The 26,738-nt window shown below is 33.3% G+C and overlaps 3 protein-coding genes across 4 annotated transcripts in view; 1 reads left to right on the forward strand and 2 right to left on the reverse strand.

The window, feature by feature from the left end:
• Positions 1-234: 234 nt before the first annotated feature.
• LOC108914206 (histone deacetylase Rpd3) lies at positions 235-8,342 on the reverse strand. Of its 2 annotated transcripts, XM_018719960.1 has the most exons (5): positions 8,152-8,342; positions 7,666-7,778; positions 6,319-7,558; positions 6,016-6,068; positions 235-832 (listed from the first exon to the last, which is right to left on the reverse strand). In XM_018719960.1, the coding sequence occupies exons 1-4, from the start codon at positions 8,198-8,200 to the stop codon at positions 6,043-6,045; spliced, it is 1,428 nt and encodes a 475-aa protein (XP_018575476.1). In that variant the 5' UTR covers positions 8,201-8,342; the 3' UTR covers positions 235-832; positions 6,016-6,042. The 2 variants fall into 2 exon arrangements, with proteins under 2 accessions (XP_018575476.1, XP_018575475.1); XM_018719959.1 differs by lacking the exon at positions 6,016-6,068.
• Positions 8,343-9,648: 1,306 nt separating this feature from the next.
• LOC108914207 lies at positions 9,649-10,715 on the reverse strand. Its single transcript, XM_018719961.1, has 2 exons — positions 10,546-10,715; positions 9,649-10,469 (listed from the first exon to the last, which is right to left on the reverse strand). The coding sequence occupies exons 1-2, from the start codon at positions 10,546-10,548 to the stop codon at positions 9,825-9,827; spliced, it is 648 nt and encodes a 215-aa protein (XP_018575477.1). The 5' UTR covers positions 10,549-10,715; the 3' UTR covers positions 9,649-9,824.
• Positions 10,716-11,423: 708 nt separating this feature from the next.
• LOC108914205 (puromycin-sensitive aminopeptidase) overlaps positions 11,424-26,738 on the forward strand; it is a 51,769-nt gene continuing 36,454 nt past the window's right edge. The window contains exon 1 of the mRNA XM_018719957.2: positions 11,424-11,665. Within this exon, the coding sequence (XP_018575473.1) occupies positions 11,543-11,665 (123 nt within the window). The 5' untranslated portion in view covers positions 11,424-11,542. The remainder of the gene's footprint in view (positions 11,666-26,738) is intronic.

Raw genomic sequence — 26,738 nt, forward strand, 5'->3', positions numbered from 1 at the left:
CTAGTCCTAGTCCACGTAGCTCAAAGTACAGCAATAGATATTTATTAATGATTATTTTTTAATCTGCATTAATTACTGACCAATTTTAATCGGGATTTAAAGTACCCTGCCTTAAAACTAATAAATTGTCACCCGTATGTTTCACCACTCTACACCAAAAGTCTGGCAAGATTTTGATGAACATGAAATTATTTTCAAAATTTAACATTCTGTATCGCGAAAACGAAAAAACAGTAATTTTACATATAATTTATTTTAATACAACTACTACAATGTTGAAAAAGAAATTACAAATCTTTAAAATATAATAAATCACTAATGAAACTATTTCACGATACCAGTCAATAGTTCGAAACATCAAACTAAATGCAGTCGAAAAACAGAAAAAATTATGTACAACGCACATGCAATCCATCTATCAACAAACATTTCACACATAATATCCACTCACGCGCCTACAAATTTCAGACACATCAAACTAAAAGTAATTTTGCACTAGTGTAATGTAACAGCGTATCGAAAAAATTATACCTACAAAAAAATATATGAAACTAAAATACATCTTGTACACAGTACAGATAACACATTTAGTTATTAAAATATTGACTTTTTTAAGAAAGACAAGTATAAAATGTTATTCTCGTAGCACTAGACCACTTACTATTGAATGTGGTGCAATTTCTTACATTAAGAGGTAAAAAAATTAAATTACTATCCTTGTATGTGAATTTACTCTTAATACGTATCATTTTTTTAATTATATGATATAATCATGGCGGAGTAGAACTTGTGTCTTTCTTTGTGTCCTCTGGACTTGATATTATGTCATCACCTAAAAAAAAAGTATATCTGTAGGTAAATGAAATGAACTGTATCTTTCATCGAGTAATGGCAAGAGAAAAGTTATATACGATATACTCTTCCAAATTCATGCTGGAAGTTTTCTAAACATTACAGATATTTCCGCATGCTTGAGAAGGCATTTTCTTCATTATGTTCAAAATCAAAGAAATGTAAAGCATTTCCGCTCGAACGAAAATAAGTAGATTTAAAGCTCACCGATACTAAGAAGCGGATAGTTAGCAAATGTCTTCAGACATGTGGGTACTGCAAGACATGCTGTTTATACTTAGTCGTATAGTCTTTCCGAACTCAGTTAAAGAACCAAGAGGTTGGCAGTATGTGCCAGGTTCGGTCACTGACGCAGAAACTCGGCATTGAAATATTTGAAAAACTTGTTCCCATATTTATTTAGTCATACCCATACACAGGTCTGGTCGAACTAAACGTGGAGGTGGTAGAAATGTATACGCCCAGGTGAAGAACGTGCGCGCGGGCAAATGTCGTACACAGACAGCCAAACTGGGCGACTGAGCAATAAATCTCAGCTGCTGACAAGTGATTGACAAATTGCCTAGCAGTGCAGTGCAGCAATGCGGAATTTGGTGTGATTCAGGTAATTTTAATTTATTATAGGCACCTTCTATTAATCATTCATATTACAATCGCGAAAGGGAGAAATAAGAGGGATATTTTGTTTACTAATATTATTACCACATGGCATTTTGGAGACCTTTTGAAACAGAACAAAATGAAATTTACCATTAATATAATAAAATTGTTTGAGGACATAAATAATTAAAATATGTTGTTGGCCAAATGAACACAGACATTTTCTACACATTATATACAAATTATTATATGTTTTTTCCTTTAGCTGAAAACTTTTTTAGATACAGCTATGAAACTCATTAAATTTTATTGCCAGTCGTTTTTTTACATGATCGTTTGACTTCGGAAAGACTATAACATTTTTACTTCAACAAATCATGTACCCAAAATTTCATCGACATACTTCTTGCAGTTTGCAGTTGCTAACATAATAATAATGAAGAAAAAGCAGAAGTAATTGTAATAAAAGAAAAAGATGGACGAGATGAAATTCAAAAATAAAAAGCTTACTTTTCAGCTCTAGAAATACATATCATAGGATTATTTTCTCAAAATTCCGTTGTGAAAACTGAATATAATACGGTCACTACATACTCAAATGATGTAGACAATTGCACGTAGTCACGACTTGTTCATAAAAGTTCATAGGGGCATATTTACGAAAGTTAAAACAGGTATTATAAAAAAGTTATAAAATTCTTAACAAAATACTATACGTTTTTACGCTAATCCGCGCAAGTGAGCAATAGACAACCGCATGACTTCCACATACTATTTTTTATTACGATTGCAATGAAATTTTAAAGTCCAGGGGCAAAGCCCCGGTGTGAGGTCTACACATTTTTTTTCAGTTTAGGCGACATTTTTGAGTGTGTATTTAAATGTTGCGTGTGTTATTGTCAATTCGCATGTGACAAGTATGATTACCGCACGCAAATAAATAGAGTAGGCTAGACAGCTATCTACCGACCTAAAAAGCAAGCGGAAAGATAGGGCTTATCTCGCACGAGTAATACAAATTCAGTTTCCACAATGAAATTTAAGGAACCAAACTTACAATATGTGTTTCTAAAGATTGAAGGTAGCCTCCATATAAATATAACACCCATTCAAAGTTACGCCCTGTATATCCACTTTGTGCAAAATGCTCTTTGGTGACTTACTACTTTCTGAAAAACCTTCAGACTGAACCTTCTACACTAGCAAGTAGTATCTTGCATGAACCGGCATGTACTACCCTGCTAGAGTATCTAGTTGTGCGACTACCTTGCCATAAGCATAAACACACCCGCAAGAGATGTCAGAGCAGAGCGAGTTTTGCTTACTAGTGTATTTAATAATTAAAAGCAGATTCTAATTATTTCCTATCAAATATATAGCGTATCCTTTAATTGGGCTGCCGAACTTCTACACTCGTCCATTAGCCAGAATTAAAACAAAAATATCAAATTAACTAGGGGTTAATTTCGCCACCTTACAGAGATATAAGCAGCTGAAGCTTCCGTACCAAATTTGGTAAATGTTTTTTAGGTCACCTTCAAATTGCTATATCTTCACAAGGACAGGGGGTTGCAGTGTTTGGAGTTTGTCTTAATTTTGACCAAAGAATATCTTGTAGAAGTTTGGTAGTCGAAGTCAGGAACACTTTTGGTATGGAAAGTAGTTTCCATTAGTTTCTGGCAACAACTTCAGCACCTCTTCCAAGAAGAATTAACGTGACTACACTATTTTAAATCGTTTAATAAATAATTATAAAATCATTTTTAAAATGCAGAAATTAAATAAAACAATGCAAATTTTTCAATGCAAGCCAGTGGTGTAATTTGCAACATTGACTGGTGCCACATACATAATATACTTTTTATTTATCACAAAAAAATATTTAATAGCCATATTCTATGAAAATTAGTAATAATTCTGGAAAATTAGGTCCTAGATGAGTATATACAGGGGGTTTTTCAATGAAGTAGCAAAAATGGTACCAGTGAATGTAGAGCCAAAAATAAGGGGATTGAAGTAAAAATACCTTATATGGAAGTAGCACCCCTGAGGCGATATACCCTCTTAAAGGAGGGGGATTGAAATTCACATTTTAATTTTTTCTTTAACATGAGGAATGCTAGAGACACGAAACTTGGTATGAGCATCCTATTAATAAAGAGACAACTTTTCAATATTTGTTCGATCATTGGCGTATTTTATAAAGGTGTGAAACAGTCAACCCCCATTGCAATATTTTATTAGAAATTATTTATATGAAGCAAATTATTTATTTAAAAATATTTATTGGGAAGACTGATTTATTGCGCAACTTTTTTACGTCTTTTAATTTTTCGATAAAACCGATAGTTTTCTAGTAAAAAAATTAGATGCGTCATCGTTCACTAAAGGGGTAATTGCGAAAATTTGTAAAAATGAAGTAGGCGGATGTCATAACAAATAAATTGTTATTTATCATATTAATAAATTGACACTTTCTGCCAACCAATAATTAGTACCAATTGATTAATTTATAATCAGAATAATTATGGCAAATAATATTTATACCAATGACGAATATGTCGACATGCTCGACATATTCGTCATTGGTATAAATATTATTCGAATGACGAATAGTCATTCGAATAATATTTCGAAGTGTTTTTCGAATCTAGAAAAAATAGTAAAGCTGCAGTAAGATTATACCACCAAAGATATCCAAACCGACCGATTCCTCATAGACAAACATTGGCCTTGGTGGAAAGGCTTCCCGAAACTGGTAAAATTCAGCCCAATCGTGAGGGTGCCGGAAGAAGGCGTAATTCCGAACTGTTGAAACTGAGGAAGCTATACTGGAACATCTACAACAAGACTGTGGTACAAGCACAAGACAGGTGTCCAGGCAACTGCAAGTTTCTCAGTCTTGTGTGAAATGTAGCTCATGAAAATCTTTTATACCCTTTTCACCATCAACCCGTGCAAGAATTGAAATTTCCTAATGAATATACTTTTCACCGATGAAGAAAATGTTCCTAGAGTAGGTGCAGTAAACCTTCATAATGTTCATTCATGGTCGGAAGAAAATACTCATGAAATATTTGTTCCAAGATGTCAACATAATTTCAATTTAAACGTTTGGATGAGAATTGTAGGTCCTTTTATTCTTCCACACAGGCTGGGAGCGGCCGAGTATCTTAGATTTTTTAACGAAAATCTTTCATCATTCCTTGCTACAGGTCTGGTGATGTGGTACACGCACAATGGGGTGCCTGCCCTTAGAGAATGGTTAAATTTAAATTACCCGAATCGCTGGATTGGTCGTGGTCGTGATGCCCCCGTTTCTTGGCCTGCACGTTCACCTGACCTAACACCTATGGATTTCTTTTTGTGGGGATACATAAAAATTATAGTGTATGCCACTCCTGTTGCCTCCTTAGAAGAACTACGCTTAAGAATATTTCAGGCAGCAGATGACCTTCGCGATAACCAAGAACTGTTTGTGCGAGTGTGTTATATCTTCAACAGACGTATTAGGTTATGCTTGCAGCTAAATGGAAATTATTTCGAGAGTATTCTTTAAATTTAATTTTGCATTTCTTGTTTTTCGTTTGTATTAAATTTTATTTCAGATAAATAACTTTACCTAATACATGTTCCATTGTCATAAGTTATCGAACATTTTTCATTGATTAATAGCAAATTATTCTTAATGTTATTATTAAATGACCAGCGTATTGACAGAGTGTCAATTTATTAATATGATAAATAACAATTTATTCGTTATGACATCCGCCTACTTTATTTTTACAAATTTTCGCAATTTAGTGAACGATGACGCATCTAATTTTTTTACTAGAAAACTCGGTTTTATCGAAAAATTAAAAGACGTAAAAAAGTTGCGCAATAAATCAGTCTTCCCAATAAATATTTTTAAATAAATAATTTGCTTCATATAAAGAATTTCTAATAAAATATTGCAATGGGGACTGTTTCACTCCTTTATAAAATAAGCCAATGATTCGAACAAATATTGAAACGTTTCTTTATTGATAGAATGCTCATACCAAGTTTCGTGTCTTTAGAGTTCCTCATGTCAAAGAAAAAAATTAAAATGTGAATTTCAATCCCCTCCTTTAGGAGGGTATATCGCCTCAGGGTGCCACATTCATATAAGTTATTTTTACTTCAATCTTCTTATTTTTGGCTGTACAGTCACTGGTACCATTTTTTCTAGTTCATTTAAAAACACCCTGTATAGCATCCTCTACTGGTTAATTAAACCCAAACCCGCTATTAACATATTAAAAATATAGATATATTAAAATACGCATTTTACATGCAGAAAAGTTAATTCATATAGAAGTCTTCCCAGCTATACCTAAAGCAAATATTAAAGAAAATTTCTAACAGTTTTTCATTTCCGATGACAATAGAAATATTGAGAATATTCATACTATGTTACTTCAACTACTACTGTAAAAAGCATAAAAACCTATAAGAATCATTCTACTCTAGATAAAAAAATATTTAAGCTCGACCTAAATAATTCTTCTACGATTTTTGCCTTGTAACTATTATACACACCTATGTTACGAGTTTTGCCTGAAATTTTCATCTACTCTCCTGTTCCACAGACGCTGAAAAAGAATGTCTTTTTTACAAACAAAACAAACTTTTGTTTCGTTAAATGCAAGCATTCACGTTATCTACGTCAAAGTGTGTATGTATTTTATTTCATGCAAAGTTTTAACTATTTATTGATAAATAAAACTGTTTTTCAATATTAGTTAATCGTCCGAAAATTGATTCAAAATATTTAAATTACAACGAAAGCCGTAGTCGTAACCAAAATCTATCTCCTGAAAAGTCAGAATTATTTGCACTAACCTTTCTCGGATTTAACATCGTCCTTCAACTTTTCATCGCTAGCATCTTTGTTATCGCCGCCTTTGTCGAGTCGAGGACGTTTCCTACCCTTGTAACTTCGATTGTCTCTCCTACCGCCCTCACCCTCATCCTCACTGTCAGAAAATTCATTTTCCGGTACGATTCTCTTATCGATGTCCTTCTGAGGTAGTCTCTCGTCCTTGTCTACTTTATCTTCATTGTCAGACTCTTCATTGATTGCATCTTCCGGAATAGCTTGGACTTGGACCCCTGGAGCATGTGGTAACATCCTCAGGTTCTCGAATAGCCTGGTCTTGATTTTTTCTAGATACTCCGGCGTGTTCTGGTTGGCCATATTGCTCGGGCTGATATGCAGTTTAAAATCGGGTCCGAAATACTCAAAGTAGTCGTTATAAGGTAGTTCATTGGCTATTTCGACGCCCAGTGCTACGGAGGTTTCGTAAGTCCACGCCCTGGACACGTTCCTAATGGTGTAACCTCCACCTCCGACCATCATGAAAGGTAGGTTGTATTTTTTTACGAATTCTACACATTTGCCATGTCCTTTCACGGTTAAATTGAAACACCCTAAACGATCTCCCGTGAGAGAATCTGCTCCACATTGCAGGACCACAGCGCTCGGTTGAAATGTCTCCATAACCTTACTTATGATTGGAACAAAGATACTTTCATACGACTCGTCGTCCATACCGTCTCGGAGTGGAATGTTAACGGCATAGTACTTCCCTTTGCCCGCACCAATATCACGTAAGTCACCAGTGCCGGGAAAATATTCGCCGTATTTGTGAAATGAAACAGTCATGACTCGGTCGGTTGTGTAAAAAGCTTCTTCTACACCATCGCCATGATGAACATCAATGTCGATGTACAAGACACGTTGATGATACTTCAGGAGTTCCAGTATACCCAACACGATGTCATTAACATAACAAAATCCTGAGGCCTCAGACTTTTTAGCGTGATGTAAGCCCCCACCCCAGTTAATGCAAATCTCTGAGGCCTGTTTGTTCAACTTTACTGCAGCAGCTACTGAACCACCAGCAGAAAGCTGACAAAATTCATAGAGACCATCGAATACAGGACAGTCCTCCCCAACATTAAATCTTTGCATCTGTTTATTATATTCAGACATATTATCAGGTCTTATTGACCTTAAAAATCTTATGTAGTCATCGGAATGAAACTTGGTCATTTCTTCGGCTGTTGCTTTGTGGGGCCTCTAAAATTTTGAAAAAAAGTGCCATATGCATCATCAGGAAGAAAAATATAAATACATAATACGCATTATACATGCAAATTTTATTAAACCAAAGAATTAGAACTTACATATATTTCCATTTTTCGATAAAGTCCGTAATTTAACAGCAAATTATGGGTCATACGAATCCTATGGGGCTTCATAGGGTGTCCCTGGCCATAATAATAATTACCGATGTCACCTATAAATTAATTTCATTACATTCATTGTGATATACTTTTTTCAAAAATAGCAGAAATTTATAGACGACTTTCAATATCTCATCGAAGTACTGTATGGACAAGCATCATTCTTACGTCACATCTTCCGAGAACCAATGCCGTGGCACAAAATCTACAGCAGCCTAAAGTCTACCTAAGGATTCTCGAGTTATACTTTCGAATATCATACTTTTTATGACAGTGTGACGAAAGAAAAATATCCGCGAAGAAATAAAATATACGAGCAACACGGACATGATAATAATATTTGTAATGTAACTTATACAAATTTATAAAAGGATTTAATTAATACGCTTCATTAACTACAATAAAAATAAGAAAAATTGTACTTACTGTCATAGTAGTAACAAACTCGTTTTCTGCTGTGTGGTTGAGTCGCCATTTTTAATTCACAATATTTAAGAAATGAGAAAAACTAAACTATATCACTTTTCTAGTTGATTAATAAATGACAAAATTATTTATTTTTTTTTAACTCCGCAAAAACACCCGGTAACTGCCCGTTTGCAAATGGATGCAAGCAATCTGGGAGTTTGCGCACTTTGCATCTTTCTGAAAACAAAAGGTGAGAATGGAATGGGAAGGGATTATGTCAGCGGTATCAAAAATTTTTTTGCTGTCACAATCTAGAAACAAGAGCAAATCTTCATGCGAATATGGCATATGGCACTAAACGTGCTTATTACAGGTTTTAGATGATACGTATTCGTAAATTGGCGAATATGCTTATGCTTATCGATTCTGCCGGCTGAATGTAGTTAGCCAGTAGCACAGGAGTGGCGGAGTACGGATTGTGAGTTGTGACCAAGGCTTCTATTAACCTTGGAGTTCCCCCCCCACCGACCACTAATCTTTTCTGTTTCAGACAGCCAGGATCAAGAAACGAAGACAACAACACACACACACACACACACACATACACATACACACCCTCCATACCCTGCTTTCCCCTCCCCTCCCGCGCTGGGCTAAGGGCCACCTTAGCAAAGCGCGTCCCAGGCTTCATAGCCGCACTACCCTACCAAACCATACCACACATAAACATGACACTACCCCCGGGGTTTACACAGACGAGCCGGCGAAGCAAGAAGAGCGCCAGAAGAAAGGGCCCTAGCCGGCGGGGCCCAGCCAGGACAAAAGGAGGTCCCACAAAGCGCCTACACCGGCCGCATTTGCGGTCGGGGTAGACGACGGATGGGGCCCACCTACGAAGGCTGTCCAGGCCTACACGAGATGAGGCAGGATAAAGAGGGATAATCCCCCTCGATCCCAAATCATTGAGGCCAATTTCTAGCCATGGAATAATGGCCTTGGAGTTTGGAGTCCTTGGACTGTGACTGGTCAACAGACCACTGATAAAAGAACACTAACAGACCCAAGATGACATTTCAGGACCGCATTCCTTTTTAAATTAAGGCGTAGACATTAGAGATCAGTTAGCACAAAAATTTAAACACTATAGCCCATATTTAATCAAATATAAAAACTCCTAGACCGTAACTTGCAGTAAATTTAAACACATTTTTTTATTTTTGAAATCTGAGTAAATTTTCTGTAATTACACAATTTCACATTAAAATAAATTGTATAAAATTTTTCTGTACCAATTTAGAAAAAATAATGTAGACTTTGTGGTTTATTATTTACCAGAATTTGGACACAAATATAATTTAAACTTGTCAATAATTATCTTTATTCACTTACTTACATCACCGTGGTAGGGCTAATATTTTGAGCGTAGCCCATGTTTATACTTTCTTTGACAACTGAAAAATCGATGTGATCATCTACAAATGTAACTTACGTAAATGTTTATAAAAAAAATATATATGATCACTGAAACATCGTTTATTTGGCTTTTCCCCATTACTGTATAATTCGAAAACAGTTTCAATTTATAATTTTTGTAACCCTGTAAACTTACTGAAGGAGATACAGTACACACTAAGACACTAACATTTTCATGCAGAAAAGACAGTATAAGTAATTAAACCACACAATATTAATCAGATATACATCATCTCGGCCATCGAACTCATCTTTTTCGGTATATGCACAAAGGTTTCAAAATAACTAGCTAGTTCGTCAATTGTTATGTCACAAGGAGGATTTACATTCATTCGAGCCTGGTGGGAGCAAGTACCCATGTTTGAATTTGTACTGTCTGATTTTTGTACATTATATTGTGAGCGGGCCCTCGTAAAGCTGGGTGCTGAATAATTACTTAAATTAACATCACTACTATCTAAACTTAATTGTTCACAGGCATCAATTATCGACTTAAAATCTTGATCGTTGTGACTGGAGCATTGTCCAAACAGTTTTTCTTTCTTTTTATGTGACTTATGTGTTTTTGTTGTGTGTGGTTTAGTCTCACTGCTGTTGTGTTTACATCTTATGAATTTTAGTACAGGTTCACGTAATATTTTCTTGTTAGGTCGTTTAAATGATGTCGTGTGCCTAATGTTCTGGTTCCTTTTTATGCAGTCACATGAGGAACCAAAATTAATCGAAGAAAGGGATTTTGATCTTCGACGCCTCATGAAAGGGTTAGTATGAGGCTCCGGTACGGGTTTCTTTTTGGAACTACAATCTAGTTCCAGTTTCTGCAAGTAACTGGAGAGGTTTGCGTCTTCTTGCGATATTTCCGCCTAAAAAAAACAATATATTTTCATATGGGTCAAGGATTTTGACAGCTTAAAAATAAACACCAACAATTTTACTTACCATAGCAAAACGATGCGAACATTATCTTTTTAAGAAGGCACGTGAGGTGGTAATCCGTTTTCCACCAGTCTTTATCAATTTCGCTTACTAATGTTTACCACTCATAAACATGGGCAGCAAACCAAAACACAAATAATGATGACTAATAATAAATTGTGGACGTCAATGGTTGAATTTCCTATTTAGAACGCATGCCATGACTGACGTCACTTCTCTAGAACATTTCCGGCGGGGATTTAAAAATGTTTATATTAAAACCATTTCCATTCTTTTAAAAGTTAGTTTGACAATTATATTATTATTGTAGAGTAATTATTTTGTAAATGTAATGCTGTAAATGTAAATAAGAAGAGTACGCACATTTCTATAAGTGTTTTGCATACTGTTATGTAGAAGCCATAGGCCATAGGTACATAATCTGCCAGGGCGGTACAACATGCTTTTAGAATTCTATTCTATTTTAAAATTTATTTTTAATTTATTATTCGTCAATCAACTAAGTCTTTATTTTAACAAAATGCTTTTGCCACATTTAAAAACTGTGTATACAAGTGGTAAATAATACATACAAAAATATGTAATCTTGGTTGCCTAGCACGTCGAGTAAATGAAGTGTTCATTCCATTCATACTGTCAACTGAGTAAGAATAGAATACATCAGAAATGATTGTAGCACGTGCTAATTCCCGGTATCATGCGTCTTGTCAAAAATTTGGTATTAACGTCAAAAAGTATCTCAACCCTTCTCTCGCGTTTAGTTCAGAAAAGGGCCATTCTTTCTACCGGCGGCAAACGGGCGGTCAATAAAAATTGGTGCATTGGTGAAGTACCGTTAAAGCACTGTAAAAAGCGTCCCGCCCCCCGCGATTCAGTCCGCTTGCGCCTCGTTCATTCGGTTGCGGTGTCAGTGGGGCGACGGCTACAGTACCCGTACCGTAGTAGTGATTTTAGTTGTAGTAACAGATACTATTCGGTTCTTGAGGAGATCACGAGAAAAATGCCTGAAGGTAAACCATTTGAGAGACTCCCGGGAACCGTCAAGCCGAAACATTACCGACTGTCTCTTGTGCCGAACTTAAAATCGTTAACTTTTCAAGGAGAGGTGTCTATTCAAATTGAGGTAGGTCTATTCATTCCATATGCCGGTTTGTGTACGAAAACCCTACGCGGTTTCTAAATTCATACAGGGGAAATCGATATATTTGCTCTGGTCATATTTTTGCTTTGTAATGTTTAAAAATAAGTAACATAAGAATTGAGCTTAGATTGTGTATATTCAGGCCAACACTGAATGATTTTTCTTTTATTCTTATCTTTGCTGTCAATATAATGTTACACTTTATTTGTTTTAGATAGGCTAATATGATAAACATTTCAAATAACTAGTTAAATTAAATGTATTAGAAATGCTGAGTTCTAGGTTTACCTAATAAAAAGTACGTTATAGGTAATTAGCTGGTTTAATAGTAAATTATTTTTTATTATAGCTAGCTTTAAATAACGCTGTGCCTCCATGCATGTTATGTACCTACTGTTAATATCCCGTTATATTTAGCTCAGATCACCTGCATTTAGTGCTAGTTAGAATTTTTACCCTGTTCATTAAATCCGGTGCCTATTCTCATAAATTTCAGTAGGTAGGTACACTACGTGTATTTCAAAAACATTTGTTTTGAAATGTGTGTTAAGAAAAAAGTTTATGCTCGAATTTCACAAATTGACAATAAGCGACAAACCTAGCACCTTTTTATATAATTCTGCTTATGAAATAATACTTGTTTATTGTGATAACATCTTTGATAATACCTATATAACTGTATACTTATGCCATAGGGATATCAATATGTATTATCAATAATACATTAGAAAGTTGGTCATTTCTAGTAAAGAAAGAAAATATTTAAAATTCACGTTTAGTAATTCTAATACATAATACTTAAGTACTTTAAGTCGTTATCGAGGTTCGTACCTATTATATCATATAATAAGTACCTACGAATTTTACGATCTTGTGCAAATTCAAAGATTATTTAAAGGCTGGCGGAATTGGTGTAAAATATTTTCAGCAGAGTACTAATTTAATGGATCGTACAATTTTACAAACACAAACATTTAATATTTTCCAGATTGCGGTCTACTGTAAAACAATGATAACGTAATTTTTCCGAGAAAATGTCGATAAGATCATGCAAAACAACAAACGGAAAGTAGAAAATCGTTTTATAATATTGTTACCATGATTTTTGAGAACGTATTGGTATATGTAAATTTTTCCATTATCCATACATTTTATATGTTTTTAATAGTATGGGTTCTATAAAACTAGCATGGTTACAATCCTTTGTCCTTTAAACGTAAAAATTACTTTATTGATTATTTTGGTTAAAGTTTTATTGAGAGCGTTGAGGAAAAACTAAATTGTATTTTCCTCATATTCTTTCTTGCATAATTTCTTTCTGCAAATGCATCGCTCTGACATTAAACTTATATCATATATCCAGTATGTTTAAATATAGGTAACATAATTATATTAAATGTAATGACAAGTTCGTCTTCTCCATGAATTAACAAAAACTTTTTCGTGTTACATAAATGGTTGTTTTAAAGATTTTGGTGAAAGCACGGCAGCTTTCCTTCTCTGTTCTGTAAAATATTTCCTCATGATGTGAATCCTGACCTTGAACCTTCTTATTCACACAGAATTAATACGTCAAATTATACGGATCCAATAAAATTGATGTTCTCAGGAAGTGACTCACATCGGATAGGTAGAGGGTTGAATATAATGGTAATGGTACAGTTTATGCTAAAGATTAAGCTATAAATAAAACAAAGGAGAAAAAAGAGTTGAAGGCTGAAAAATACAGGACGTAAAAATCAATAATAAGGTTCATGTGAAAAACATCGTGAGTTTTAGGAAGAAGTGAATTATTTCTATGGCCCCGTCTTTTCTTATAATCCGTATGAATACAATTAACAATAGAATGTTTTTAATTTGTCATGCCTATGTAACAAATTTTTTATTATAACGTGTCCCCCTCGGTGTCCTCATCTTCATCAGATTCCGGTATCGTTGTGGTAGATGTGGTAGATAGATTATATTCGTCAAGTCTGCAAATAAATAAATAATACCGGGTGTAATAACAATATTGTGATAAAAAATAATAAGGGTACCTATAATATTTTTACTGAAATGATTCGCGATCCATCAAAAAGAATACCTATAAAATATTTTTGAACTGGTCATTCCAAGTATTTGTGAGTGAAATTTGAAGAAAATCTGACAACAGATATATGAAAATAAAAAGGCCAATTACGAATATCGTCAGCGATAAACAGCACATGAAATGAATTTAATTAAAAATTTTATATGTATTTAAGTACCTAACTATTATAAGTGCTGCTCAGTTTTCAAGGATCGTAGAATCCCTGAAATTTTTTAGGAGGAAGTTAATGTTTTTGTTTATTTTAACAAGGATAGTCTCATAAAACTTGTCACAATTTAATTCAGATATGTAACTTATGTAATAATCAGATAAGATTACATTTTTGCAGAATAATATTTACGGTTTTGATGATTGTCAAGAATGGGTAACTTTATTTTATTTTAATGCTATTCTTATTTAATTTTTGGAAGACGGCTTAATGCTAACTTAATACGGCGTCACATATTTTGTCAAACACGGCACGCTCGCGCGTATCTAAAGACATTTCCTCTAAACATGCCAAGAAAACAGTTAGTAGATAGTATAATCGCTGTTACACGTCTTAAAAATACGTACCCAAAGCATTCAGTGCTGCTATGACAAAAATTTACAAAAATAAAAAACAAAAATGAAATTTAGACATTATTGAGCTCAATGAAAAAATAATAACATGTCTATAAGTCTATAAATGGCTTACTTTTCGAGATAAGTATAGGAAGTTCATTTTAAAAAAAATATAACTTACGAAATCTTTAGCCTGATGAAACTTGATCTAGTCTTAATTAAGTAAAAGTAAAAAGTCACAGAATGTGTATACATTTACATAAACCAGCGGCGCGGCGGAGCTACTAGAAACCATTTCGATACCACTGAGTATTTTTGAAATTCGATACGGCATAAATTCATTCGAACTATATGGTGTAACATTTCAATTTTCATGAAGCCTCTATCCTCTATTATAATAAAATTACCGAAAAAAATTGAGACAGCCCTCTACCAAACACTTCTGCGATCAAAATAGGACGATTTAGACTTACCTTGTATAAACAATTTATAGTGAGATATGGCTGATTAAATGCCGTGAAACATTATTTTTTAATATCGAACTAAAACTATTTTAGAGACTTTTTATTTGGTACACGTCATTGTTTATTTCTGTTTAACATTTCTTTTATATGTAATCTAAAAATTGTAATTTCGTGGTACCACAATTAGCGGAATATATCTCAGTAAGCGTTAACTAGGTAAGTTTTTTCGTCTTATTTTAATCTGCAGTAGAGCAGTGTATCAATCTTTCTGGGACACACTGTATAAAGTATCTACTAAATAACAAACTAAATTATGAAATATTTTTTAAGTATATGTTTTGAAAAATGTTTGGTTTATATATCCTTATAAAATCGTACTGAAAATATTAGAAATCTCTTAGCGGTTGCTAATAATTACTTATTAAATAGTAAATAAATAATAATAATAATAAATAAGTAAATAATTATTATTTGGCGTGCAAAATAAATGTTTTACACAGATGTTAGATGTCACTTTAATTCGTGACGTCATTTAGTGCTATCGAAAATCGTTTCATTTCATGGAAATTGTAGACCAGGCGGTCGAGAAGCCGATTGTGTTCTGGGTCGCACTAAATGACGTCACGATAGGTTCTTGTTACATAATTTTGAACATGTATAGTTAATTTATATCATTAAAGAAATTAATTTTCTTTACCACTATCATTTTCTAAAATAGAAGTGATAAATCTAAAATTTATGAAGCTGAAATGAAATGGAGAAAAATCATTACAAAATATGGTAGCTCTTATTTTACAAAAAACTACTCTCCATGGACACTTGCGGGGGGGGGGGGGATGCTAATGCTGATTGCGTGACTTTTTTTTAGAATGAAACGAAAAAGTGTTTAGGATTTGAAGAGCGTTTTTTTTCTCCATAAAACTTGCAGCCCTGAACCTACTCCTAGCAAAAATCCTAGGTACGCCCATGTTACTCTCCCAAGAGATGCAAATAAAAATAACCACATGAGAAATTATTTATTTGGAATATAAAGACGAGATCGTTTTGTAATTGAGCCTTGACTTGCTAAAAACACATGTTGCAAATATCCATATTTGGTTGCCTGGTGACTGATTCCTCACCGGAATGTTTTTACACATAAAAATAATACAGATTTGAATGTACGACATGAGCTATGAAACCGATGCCATAAACTACACCAGTATTTGTCATGCACTACATCTTTCAGGTTGCTAAATAAAAAATGTAGCATGATTCGCTCCCTGAACTGAACGCAACCGCATTGTATTTCGAGGAGATACTATTACTGCATAAATTTATTGTAGCACGTGTTGACAAGATAAAATGTTTACATAAGGATAATTTTCATTAGTATACCGAGAAAATAACGATATCTATTTACAGTTATGCACACGGGCACAGTTAATTAATAAATCCTTTGAGATTTTTTTTACGGAGCAACTTCTGGAAGGTCTCGGATATATCTCGCCTACGTACCGTCAGTCATCAATCACCGCGCTCACGTGGAATGCCTACTATGTAACGTATTGTCATATTATCATATTGTATGGTAAGCTCTATTATGCTGCTGCATGTAACACAATAGTCGGGGGCCTTCATTGAAAAGTTGGGGCTAGTGGCTAGTGTCGGCGCCAGCGAAAAATATGTTAATTCGCCTTTATCTGGTCAGGCATAGCGTGAAGGGATCAAAATTTGCCGCAACGTTTTGTTGTAAAACTGCAAACTTATATAATTAAGGATTTTGAACTTTTAGTTGAAAAAGGAAGTAAATAAAAACGTTTTTTTTTAAACTTAGCCCATTTTATGTATTTAAGAATATTTAGAAATTTTAAACAGTATGTACATTTTTTTTTCTAAAGCGATTCCTAAAGCTTTATAAAAAAGGTAAAGTCAAACACAATTTTTTTATCAATTGCTCAAGAGTAGTTGAAAGAAGACTTCAGAGGATTAAACTGTCAAAAAGCTATACCGCCTCTAATCAAAACATTTGTCGCACCTGATGAGGGCTAACAAGTCTAAAACCAGTATATGTCTGGTGGTTATTACTGTATTTAACTACAGGGTGTAAGAAGTTTGGCTGTCATTACTTCAGCATGAGATTCCAGAGTTTCTAAACAAGTTTGATTATTAATAATTTTAAGCGCATTTTTGTAGTTTCCAGGATTTTGATTCCTGCTTGTTATTAATGTATTATGTCTGTCATTAAGAAATCCACTCCGAGTTTGTAAGGGGTGCTATTGTGAAAAAAGCCAGTACGTTGCTAAGATTGTTGAAAAGCTAAAGAAAAAGGTGGCATTAGATCTCATCAGTGTTTTTTTCGGTGGTGGTACATCGTTGTTGATTTTGGAAATTTTCCCACGAGACAGAAAAGCTTTGGATGGAAATGTTCTATCCGAATTGAGACATTTTTTTCCTCCTCCCTTCTAATACTGATTTCGTAGGGTCGTTTCATTTAAATTTTAATACAAATCACTGAAAGAACTGAAGTGTGTATATTCTTGACTAAAAACTGTATTCCCCACACCGTTTTTTCCAAGGATCTTAGAGTCCTTGGAAAAAAACGGTGTTTAGAACAAAAATACTCTTGTTTTGTACACTTCCGTTTTAGTAAATAGACTCCATTGTATCCTAAAATATAAACACAACGTGTGTTTTCTATTGCGTAATAATTTTTTTTCTACGTACGGGTATGCATTGCGATGCCTGCCTTTTTAAGTACATACTTGATTTAATATTCATTATTTCATCACAACGCATCTTTACCGCCAGTCTCGTCACGAATCTCTGTGGGTTATTTCAATTGGCGGTATTTTCGTTTTGTCTTTCCTCTACACAATGTGGAAACGAAGACAATGACGAAGGACTTTGAACATGGAAAAATTGTCAGTCATCGTTACGTACGAAGTTTTGGCTCTCAATAAAAAAATATAAAAATAAAAATGTAAAGTATTTTTAGCATTGGTTAAAAGCGGTAAACTTTACGATTTGACGCTGAAGGTGTATCGATAATATTTTATTGTTATTTTTATTGTCAGCAGTTATGTTTTGAAATTCTCATTCTAGTTAATAAACAATCGATTTCTATTCAGAGGTTGATAATAAAGAGAAGTAGAATTTCCATTGGCCTTCACTTCATATTTTTTATGAATTAGGTATGATGTACCTGTACCTACAGCGGTATGGTGAAAATTCTTTGTTATAATATAGAAATACGTCTGCAAGTAGACGAAAATTAATCAAATATGCGCATCAAATATTATTTATTTAAATACTATTTGAATATTGTATCTTAATTTGTTATTTTCGTTTTGCGTTACAGATTATTCTATATCATCCTTATGAGTTTTCTTAAGCCAGAAAAAAAAAACGATTATGGAAAATTTCGGGTGTTTCCGGATATCTCCGGAACTATCCGGAATTTTAAAACTTTCTAAACGGAATATTGTTAGGTATAACAAAACACAACTTTTTTCTGAGCCATCCCGTATCTCTCACTGTTTCCTAGATCCTAATACTATCCCATCCCTATCTTGGACACACTGTATATTTATGAATTCATCAAAATTAAAAAAAAAAATAAGTACACTAATCGATCCAACGAAAAAAAAAAAAAAAAAAATTATTTATTTTATTTATTCACTATTCGACTTAGGTTTATAGCAATACTGTAAAAAATAAAGTTTTGGGCCTAACAGAGACAGTTTTTTTTTTGTATTTTTTGCGTACATTTGAATGGTGTAATCAGTTTTTTAATTTTCTTTAAATTTAAACAAATTATCAACAATTACTGAAAAATTCATTGTTACAAATCATTTTTTATTTATTTTTTTTTAACTGTGGTTACAGATTTTTTATTTCACCAAAAAGTATGTCAAATCGAAAAAAATGACCGGCAGAACTCTGTACGATGATTTTAGAATTAGTAGAATTTTTCTTTGAAAAAAAGTGTTTCAGACCGGAAAAAATGAATATCTTGGAAACTTCTTAATTTTTTTATCTAAAAAAATTTGTAGTTATTTAAGACACAGAAAGGTATACTTTCAGTAAGTTTCGTCAAAATTAAGTTATTTTTGCGGAAATGGGAAATAAAAAACGAAAAATAAGAAAAAACCTGTTTTTCGCATTTTTCTTGGAAATTTTGAGGTTATCTTAAAAAGTGACTTCTACGAAAGTCAGATTTTTGCATGATCTACAAGTTTTGTATTGGATACTTTTTTGTTTGACGTCAACTTTCGCCAGAAATCTCAATGATACAATTTTTCACAAATTTTCAACCCAAATTAACCCTCCGCCACCCCTGCTCACGCATTTATTTATTTTTTCGTTTATTATAAGCCCCTTTATCATTTCCACTAAAAGTCCAGATAACAATTTTCTTTTTTTCCCTCTAAGACCTCTTTTATGCACGCGTTTTTCTCCTCTCAACGCGGAGTTGACAAAAACGCCGCGTTTCAAGATACCCTGAATAGAGTTACTACGTTTATGCATTTTACGCTCGTTTATTTGCTCTCGCGTTTTCAATTCTGTCGCGATGGCTTTACAGAACGCTTGGCGACACGCGTTCCGAAAAAGCACGAAAGTATATCGGCGTTTTTATGCAAAGCGCTCTTTGTCGCAAGTCCTATGGCTCTGTCTGTCAAGAATAGTTTTAGCACAGTTTGTTTTAGTTTTAGTTTAGCTATTGATCAAGCGGGACATGGATGCAATGGACGCAATTGAATTCTATTTCTATTAATTGGATGTACTGCCCATCGCCTCTTACGTTTTCTATTACATATTTTTTTATAGCACAAATACAATATACACGGAACCATTTTCATGTACTTCACTGACTACTGTGTGGCATGAAACTGGCGACAACTGATAGAATACGCGTGCATAAAATAGAGCAGAAATATACCGCGTTTTTCTCAATTTCGCGTTGAGAGGAGAAAAACGCGTGCATAAAAGAGGTCTAAATGAGTTATTTCGATCGGTCTACTATGCACGGCTAAGAGGGATATGTAAGACTTTAGTTTGTATTGTACGCACCTTAAATGCAGATATTCAGAGAACGATGGAATGGAACATCTGTTTGTTCTAATTCGTATATCGGAATGGCTTCAGGAATTAAACCGTCAGTCATAAATTAACATTTAATCGCCGCCGTAACCTGTTAAATTCACGCTAGTCACTTTGAAGAAAACAATTATGTTGAAAACACCTGTCGAATATAATATTGCCATCGTAAACGATACCTGTTATATGTATAGGGCGGTAACAGTATATTAAGTTTCAATTTCTGCTTTTGATTGGGCTGTGTATAATATGATGCCGATTATGTTATGCGTGTAGTAAGAGTATATTTGTAAGTGCACTTACATACTTCAAGAAACACAACGAAAACATTCGTTGTGGATGGTGGCCCAAACGGTATCTCTTTGTATTATTCCTACACGGGACTTCCTCTATATTTTTTGCGAGCCGGTTTCATACTATGACTATGAATAAATTTATCGTTAGTTCATGATTGTGAACGTCACAGTGATACTGAAGAGCATCAATAACGAATACATTATGTTACTCAGTACTAAAATAGAATTCATTCATCTATTAAGAGATCAAGTCCTTGCAAACTATTTCTATTTGTTCAATCTGACCACGTTGTTGAATGATAAATATTAATATAATTATTACAATTTGGCAAACATGAAACAGTGGTGTCGAGAGAATCATATGACTCGTTTTTCTATGGATCGCTCTCGATACTTTTTCGATTTCGGTGTCGATATAATATTGCTGCTTTGTGTTACACCCACATTCGTTATTGTTTGATTGGTTCTACATTTGTAGCGTTAATCATAATAGTCCAATCAAATTGTCGAAAATACCTCATTTTTTTCCAGAAAATAGTTCCCAGTAATAGAAAATATGTAAAAATTAGAAAAAATTCCGTAGAATTTGATGAACTACTTTACCCCACTTGAATTTTTGGGCTTCATTTTCAAAATGGCGTCCAAAGTTCGCAAAAAACGTTTTTTTTTTTCATTTATAAAAAAATTAAACATTATAGAAAAAAATGTTTCAAACAAATGTTGTAGGAATTTTTAATACGGATTGAATAAGCCCAAACCGGTTTTGATCGATAAATAAATGAATAAGTTATACCAAAAAAGGCGCTAAAAATCTAAATATTTTTAAATAGCTGTATCTCTTTCAAAAATAAATATTTTTTTATGAAACTTGGTGAATGGATAGCTCTTGGTGAGCAAAAGAAAATGATTTTTTTCAAAATTGAAAAATATTTTAGTTTTTGCAAAAGTTTTTCGAAAAAAAGCGTTTTTGTAAAATTCCCATAATTCATAGGCCGCCACATCTTTAAAAATGGGGTTGGGCTTAAAAATTTTCTTTAATAATTACACTATTACGTGCAAATATTGCGGGAGCCTCAAATCGTATCACGAATTTAAAAAAAAAGTGTCCTACCCTTCAACCCACGGCTAGGGGTGAAAAGAGATAAAATAAAGGGGTTCTTAATATGTATAACTCAAAAGGGGGTAAGAGCTAGAAGAAAAAAGTTTCTTATAAGAGTTGTAGAGCATAAAATTCTACATAAAAATGAAAAAATTGACTTTTTCTTGTACCTACTATTAAAATTAGCAGAGTTAAGGAGACTAGAAGTTAAGGGATGATTTCAGAAATTTAAAAAATGATAAAAAGCAGAAAAATAAATGAATTTTATAATTTTTTTTTCAATCTATAGACCAGGGTCGATAATTTTTGAAACCAAAAAAAATTATAGTAGGATGAAACCCATTGGAAAAGAAAGAGAATATAACAGAAATGAAAGGAAAAATAATTTACGGGCGATCTGAGGTCGGGAAGGGGTAGGGGGTGAGTTTTTAAGGGTAAAAAACGGTTTCCCTTGATTTCCGGAAAAACTACAAGTCTTATGGAAAAAAGTTAAATGGCAAAGTTGTAGGTAATAAAAAGATCTACAACTTTTGTATTTACACTTTTTTCACATAACCTCAAAATTTATGTGAAAAATTCAAATAACCAAGTTTTTGGTTTTTTATTTTTATCTTTTACAAACAAATTTTTTTTTCACGAAATTTGGTGAAAACTTACCTATTTATGTCCCAAACACGCTGTAATTTTTTTGATTTGAAATATTTATTTTTTCACCTTATTTTTACTTAATATCGAAAAAGCACCCTAATTTTCAATCGAAAATTCTCACGTCAAAATATCTGCTTTTTTAAAAACGTCGGTGGGCTTTTTCTTCGTTGATATCTCTACTTTCTGATGGTGTAAAAAAAAATATACATTACTATGGTAAGTTTTCTCAGGAAATGCAAAGAAACGAAAGAAGATTCTACAACTTTCTCAAAATATTGTAGATGTCTTATTAAATATTAACTTTATTAACTTATTTGGTTGTTAATTATAATAGTATATTTCGACTTGTAATTTTTTTGTTTATCAATGTAACATGGAATCTTACGTTTTTCGAGTAATTAAAGTGTAAATTTTAATAAATAGCTCAAAATTGTACATAATGATTAGAAAAAAATTTTCGGATTCTAGTTCGTTTCTTTGCATTTCCTGAGAAAACTTACCATAGTAATGTATATATTTTTTTACACCATCAGAAAGTAGAGATTTCAACGAAGAAAAAGCCCACCGACGTTTTTAAAAAAGCAGATATTTTGACGTGAGAATTTTCGATTGAAAATTAGGGTGCTTTTTCGATATTAAGTAAAAATAATAATTTTTTAGAATACGTTTTATTTTATAATGTTGCTTTTTTGCTCATATTATTTTTCCACGTTAGTTATTCCTGTAGTCTTAATTTCCTGTGAAAATTCCAGCTCGTGTCGCGACATAAAAGCAAATAAAGATATTTCCTCCTATGCAATTGGATAGCTACTTGCGTGTATTTTTACATGTTGGCTTGTACATTAAATTGTTTTATCTGTCGCAGTAAATCAGTAATCAAAGAGGTGAAACAAGGGAAGACACCTGTTGCTTTTTAATTGGTTTTGAAAATTTAAAAAAAATCTGTATTTTTACGTGTCGACGAGCACACTAACATTCTTTATCTCTTACAGTAAATCTATCATACAGATAACGAAAGAACCTCGCATTATGTGCGGGCGAAGTATTTGTTATTTGTCTTTAAGTACGCTGATAAAATGATTAGGTACCCATTACGGGAGTTTAAGTGTATAAGCGCGTATTTACGATGGCGCGTTATTAACTAAGTAATCTTTAAATAATTGGTGTGATCCCGCATTTAAAAAAAAGTACATATTATATGGGCACGTACGCGTTATAAATTATACAGCGCGTTGCATAAATAATATATAAACAAATGGTAATTACGTTTAAACATGGTTGTTAATCACAACAATTAACAATGCACGAGTGTAATTTATGCGAATGATGAAATGATAAGGATTGGCAAGCAAAAATCGAATGTACGCGAATGCCTTGTGATGAATATATAATTTCCGTGGTAGCGGCCATCAATTAGTTACTTCTCACTTTCATACTCCTCTGGATCACATTAGCGCACACCGTTCACGATCTCTCTGGGAACTTACATAATATTCTACAGATGTAGATATTCCAGAAACTTCATAAAGGGCAATTTTAATTTCGTCAAAGCGGATCAGATTAGTTCATTCGTTTAAATTTATTTTAATATACATACCTATGGATTTTATACATGAAAAACGTAAAAGATCATATACGATGTTGAATTACGCGTTTTAGTGTACAGTATAAAACCTACTACTCTTAGTCTTTTATGTATTTTTTACAATATTTGATGTAAATATACCAATAAAAGTGTGAATTTATACTGACCTGATTTGGTTCAACCAATCAGATTAAGCACGTGATCACTCGATGAGGTGCTACCGCAGAGAACTGTGCTAGTTGTGCAGTGGGCATGTTTAGATTAATTTGTTTCATAATAATACAACAGACTGTTTTAACTACCTAAATATTATGTTATGCATAATTTATGAGGTAAGGAAATAGTAAAATGAGAAACATAATATTAACCATATTGAACTTATGTAGTCTAATCTTTTACAGTCATGGATAAGGATTTAGACAAACTTTTGAAGAAAACCGCAGTAAGACTTTTCTCAAAGAAATTAAAAGAAAAATTAAATTATAATTTGTAGAAGAAAATGTGTCTCATTTGTCTCAAATAAGTACGTATTCTTTATTTAATTAGTCCTCGTAATTAAAGAGGTCTAAGAACAGTTCAGGCTTCATACAATTTTCTAAAGTATGATCAAGCGACTGTTGTAGCTTATTTTTAAATTTAAACATTGAAGGATAAAGACGTCAGTAGAACACGTGTATAAAATTATGAATACTACAGTATAGTATCCTTTAAATAAGTACATACGTAGATTTTTCACAACTTATCCAAAAAAATTTGGAAATAGATGCCTTGAAAAATGGAGTCAATATCGTAAACAAAATTTTCGTAAGCATCCTTATAGTTTCCGAGAAAAAAGTATTGGGGTTGTAGTACTTTCCACCTTTACATCGCTGGACAACTGTAGTCTTTAGTGTCACTCGCGTTGTGCGCTTTACGCAATGCTCGTGGAGAGCCACGTGGCCCCGCCGACTCCGAATACTGAAATCCGATTTTATAATTAGTATTAACGTCATTGCTTTAGTGTTTACAATAGTTTTTTAGTAGTTAGTGTCAAAAAGGGCTTACTTGTATAGCAACTCGGAGTTGATGGATATCGTTTTAATTTATGGCAAAGCAAGACAACATCTGTGTTATGGTACAGCATTTGTGTTATGGTAAGGCAAGACAACATTTGTGTTAGTTCGTAGAAACTGTGTAAGACGGGTCCAAATGTGTTTACACTTCGGTGGACAAATTTTTGAATAGATTAGAGAATATGTGGAAACTTGTTAGTATTACGGGATGAAATCGTTACTAAAACTGTAAACTGTTATAAATACTTAGTTACTTACATTAAATATTTGTATATATTTATCTGCCTAAACTTTGACTAAATACTATTTGTTTTCACATAGTTATTTCCAGTACTAATAGTAATTGAGTAATTTCATTAATAATGCCAGAAAATAAATAAGTTTATTTAATTGAAATCTAATTTTTATGACTGAGATCAAATCACAAGTTAATATTTTTTATGAGACTTTATTGTTTGACCCAGTTGTATATCTTTTGACCCTATTAGAATGAATGTAAACACTTTTCAAATAGGAATTTGATAAACAGCACTATAATATTTTAGTTGATGCAATGGGTTTGTTGTAAACAACCATTTTCCAAGGCGGTTATCAGAAATTCTATTTTTAAAATTAAGATCGCTCGTTCTCGCGTTGTGCGGCTGCTCCATGTATTTATTTCGCTTAAACTGTTTTTGTCAATAGAAAACTTATTTTAAAACAATTTTTTAATGTGTTGCAATCAAATAAAACATATTTATGTCGTGTATTAATTTGCGGTTATAGGGGATTTTATTATCCTTCCCTGAGCTTTGATTTAATTCAATTAACGAACGTATTTATGTTACATAAACATTATTTCATCTCTATTAAAATTATAATTTCAAATTTAATCTCATGACGTGCTATTTATCAAGCGATTTGATCTAGTAAATAACTCATTAGATTTGCATATGGGCTGGAATAACACGGTCACTAAATACTCCAGTGGCGTGCCGTCAGGGCCGAATCAGGGGCGAAATGACTTTTTTCTGATTCCTCATTAAAAACTTACTTCTCTGCGTACTATTTTATTTGTCTTGTACTCACAATCAGTTGAAGTAGGTACTTTCAAATGAAAAAAATATATATCTTTATCATTAAGAATTAAAATTCATTTAAAAATTATTTATAAAAGTAAACGTAATCATGTCCACGAATAACGATACTAAAATTCCAGAGAAAATTGACTATTGTTATATTGCCAGTATTACTGAGCTCTATCCCTCAAACAACATATCTTCTAATCTTGAAAATTCTTCACCAGACCTTTTTTTACTAATGAATTCTAAATAATTTATCTGTGAGAGTATCAAAAGTGCCAGTTTTACACAGGAGTTGATGACCTACCGAAGTCAAAGACCTCTAAGATAATAGCCAGTACTGATATCCGAATTTTGCATGGAAATATCGAAGTACTTTTTAGAGACAGCGAATGTAGGAACAAGAGAATATATATAATATTTGCGCTGTTGTCCTCAAGAGTTAGATCGAAGTTCTAGTGGTGCTAGTTGTTCTTTGTGACTAGTTTAGGAAGGCTTAGTTTTTCCATAAGTCTTCTCTAGTGTCTAGATCATCTGATGGTAACGATGATGTGTTGGGTTACGCTGTGTTTCTTAAGGCGGGTATCCATTTGTGTCAAATGCCCCGTAACGTAACACCGAACATGTTACGTTATAGCTAGTGGAGACGGAAAATTGTTGCATGGTACGTGTAAACGTGTAACAAATTTGACACGCGTAATTAATCCGGGACGAATCATCAGTTGTCGGTTTTTAGTCGTCGCATCAAAGGGATGCAACAGTACTTTCTGCCACATTTTGGGACGGGGTTACCCTTTTGGCCGTAACGTTGCCTGTTGCACATGTGATTTTGTCTTATTTTTTGTTTCGTCAGTCATTTGTATATGGTCTGGGGTCAGTCAAGATTTCCGTTTCTTATTCTTCAAAATTGTATGATGAATAAAAATATATGACGCTACTGCTAACTGCAATTGCAGTGACGAATCCATTATTGCAGTCGGGTTCATACTGCGAGTTTATGTTCCTGTGTGGTCTCGTAACCTTATTTTGTTACGTTACGGAATGAATGATACGACCAAAACCACACATACTTTCGCAGCGAACCGTGTCACCTTTTGCAACAGGCCGTAACATGTTCGTTGTTACGTTACGGAGCATTG

This window comes from Anoplophora glabripennis, unplaced genomic scaffold (assembly GCF_000390285.2).
Source record: "Anoplophora glabripennis isolate ALB-LARVAE unplaced genomic scaffold, Agla_2.0 scaffold634, whole genome shotgun sequence".
NCBI classification, from domain to species: Eukaryota; Metazoa; Arthropoda; class Insecta; order Coleoptera; family Cerambycidae; genus Anoplophora; species Anoplophora glabripennis.